Genomic DNA, 1,571 nt, shown 5'->3' on the forward strand with positions numbered 1-1,571 from the left:
CTCGGGCTCCGCGCAGCTGCGCGCGCACGGCTCCAAGGTGGCGGCCGCCGTGGGCGACGCGGTAAAGAGCATTGACAACGTGGCGAGCGCGCTGTCCAAGCTGAGCGAGCTGCACGCCTATGTGCTGCGCGTGGACCCGGTCAACTTCAAGGTGGGCGCGGGGCCCCGGGGGCGCGTTTTCCGGGCCGGGGTCCCGGGGGCGGGAGGAGGTCTCTGTGGGCGGGTCCCGGGGCGGGGCGATGCATCTGTGGGCGGTGTTTGGGGCGGGGTGATGTCCAGGAGGCGGAGCTTCGTCCGGGCCGCCAGCGCTGACTGCTCTCCCTCCCTCCCCAGTTCCTGTCCCACTGCCTGCTGGTCACGTTGGCCTCGCACTTCCCCGCCGACTTCACGGCCGACGCGCACGCCGCCTGGGACAAGTTCCTGTCCATCGTGTCCGGCGTCCTGACGGAGAAGTACCGCTGAGGCCGCCCCAGGACCCACAGGACGGAATGGGCCCCCAGATGCTCTAAGGAGTCTCACACCCCACCCCACGCCTTCCCCGAGAAGGGCCAATAAAAGAATTAACGTCCACTTTGTCTCTGTGGTCACTGGGCCACTGTGGGTGGGGGTGGCAGAGATGGAGAGAGGGTGCAGGGCCTGCCTGGGTTACACAGGAGGCCTTCAGGCATCTTTGCACTGACCCCCTCTGTCTGAGGGCAGAGATCAGATGGCTCCCGTAACTTGGGGAAATGCACTTTCTCTTCTGCAGAAAGGGCGCCTCTAGGCCTTTACTTGGGGATGGGGCAGGAGGCAGCACTGGAACCCAGCTGCAACCTCTGGCTGTCTCTGGGACTTCTGATGGTATACTCTCTTCTTCTGGAATTTATACTGTTTCCTGATTTATGCCTGATTTCAGTAAGAGAGGAGTGCTGAATATATTCATTCATTCATCCACCCATTCATTGCTCCATTAAGCAATCATTTATGAGCCCATGAGGCCCAAGAATCTTTCTAGGCCATGCATACGACCAATTAAATCAGCAAAGCTCTTGACTGGTGGAGCTGACAGTCTAGCGGGGGATACAGATCAGACACGGAAAAGGGAAAGAGGTTCAACCTTGCTCATAACAAGAGAAATGCAAAGTAACACTAAAAATGTCACTGGGATCCATTCCCGCCCCCCTTGATAAACAAAAACACAAGACTTTGACCATACTCTGCTGGCGGCCCCCCTACAACGTGGGTGGGAGTAGAACACAGATGTATAGATCCACTGGGGCAGCTGGGTTTGCTATAGTCTGGAAAACAGTCCATAATGATTCAACGACAGATCAAACCATGAACATCCACACCACAGGGAACTGGGAACGGAAAAAAAAAAAAAGACAATTTCTTATGACGGTTATGACATGATAGCCAGGATTTACAGAGTTAAAAAGAAAAAGAAATGAAAAAGTAGATTGGTGTATGTATAGCATGATTTTTTTTTTCTATGAGGAGGGGAAATTCAAGTATGCGTGGGCACACATGCATGTAAGTGGTTCATTGAGCTCTCTGTGCCCTTGCAACTGTTCATCTATTTGTGTGTGTTT

At 54.6% G+C, this 1,571-nt stretch overlaps 1 protein-coding gene across 1 annotated transcript in view; it reads left to right on the forward strand.

Annotated features, from left to right (window-relative positions):
* Nucleotides 1–570, forward strand: part of HBZ (hemoglobin subunit zeta) — a 1,580-nt gene extending 1,010 nt beyond the window's left edge. Inside the window, exons 3-4 of the mRNA XM_040229112.1 lie at nucleotides 38–151; nucleotides 334–570. Coding sequence (XP_040085046.1) covers nucleotides 38–151; nucleotides 334–462 — 243 coding nt within the window. The 3' untranslated portion in view covers nucleotides 463–570. The remainder of the gene's footprint in view (nucleotides 1–37; nucleotides 152–333) is intronic.
* The last annotated feature ends 1,001 nt before the right edge of the window (nucleotides 571–1,571 follow it).

Source organism: Oryx dammah, unplaced genomic scaffold (genome assembly GCF_014754425.2).
Source record: "Oryx dammah isolate SB20612 unplaced genomic scaffold, SCBI_Odam_1.1 HiC_scaffold_2, whole genome shotgun sequence".
NCBI lineage: Eukaryota > Metazoa > Chordata > Mammalia > Artiodactyla > Bovidae > Oryx > Oryx dammah.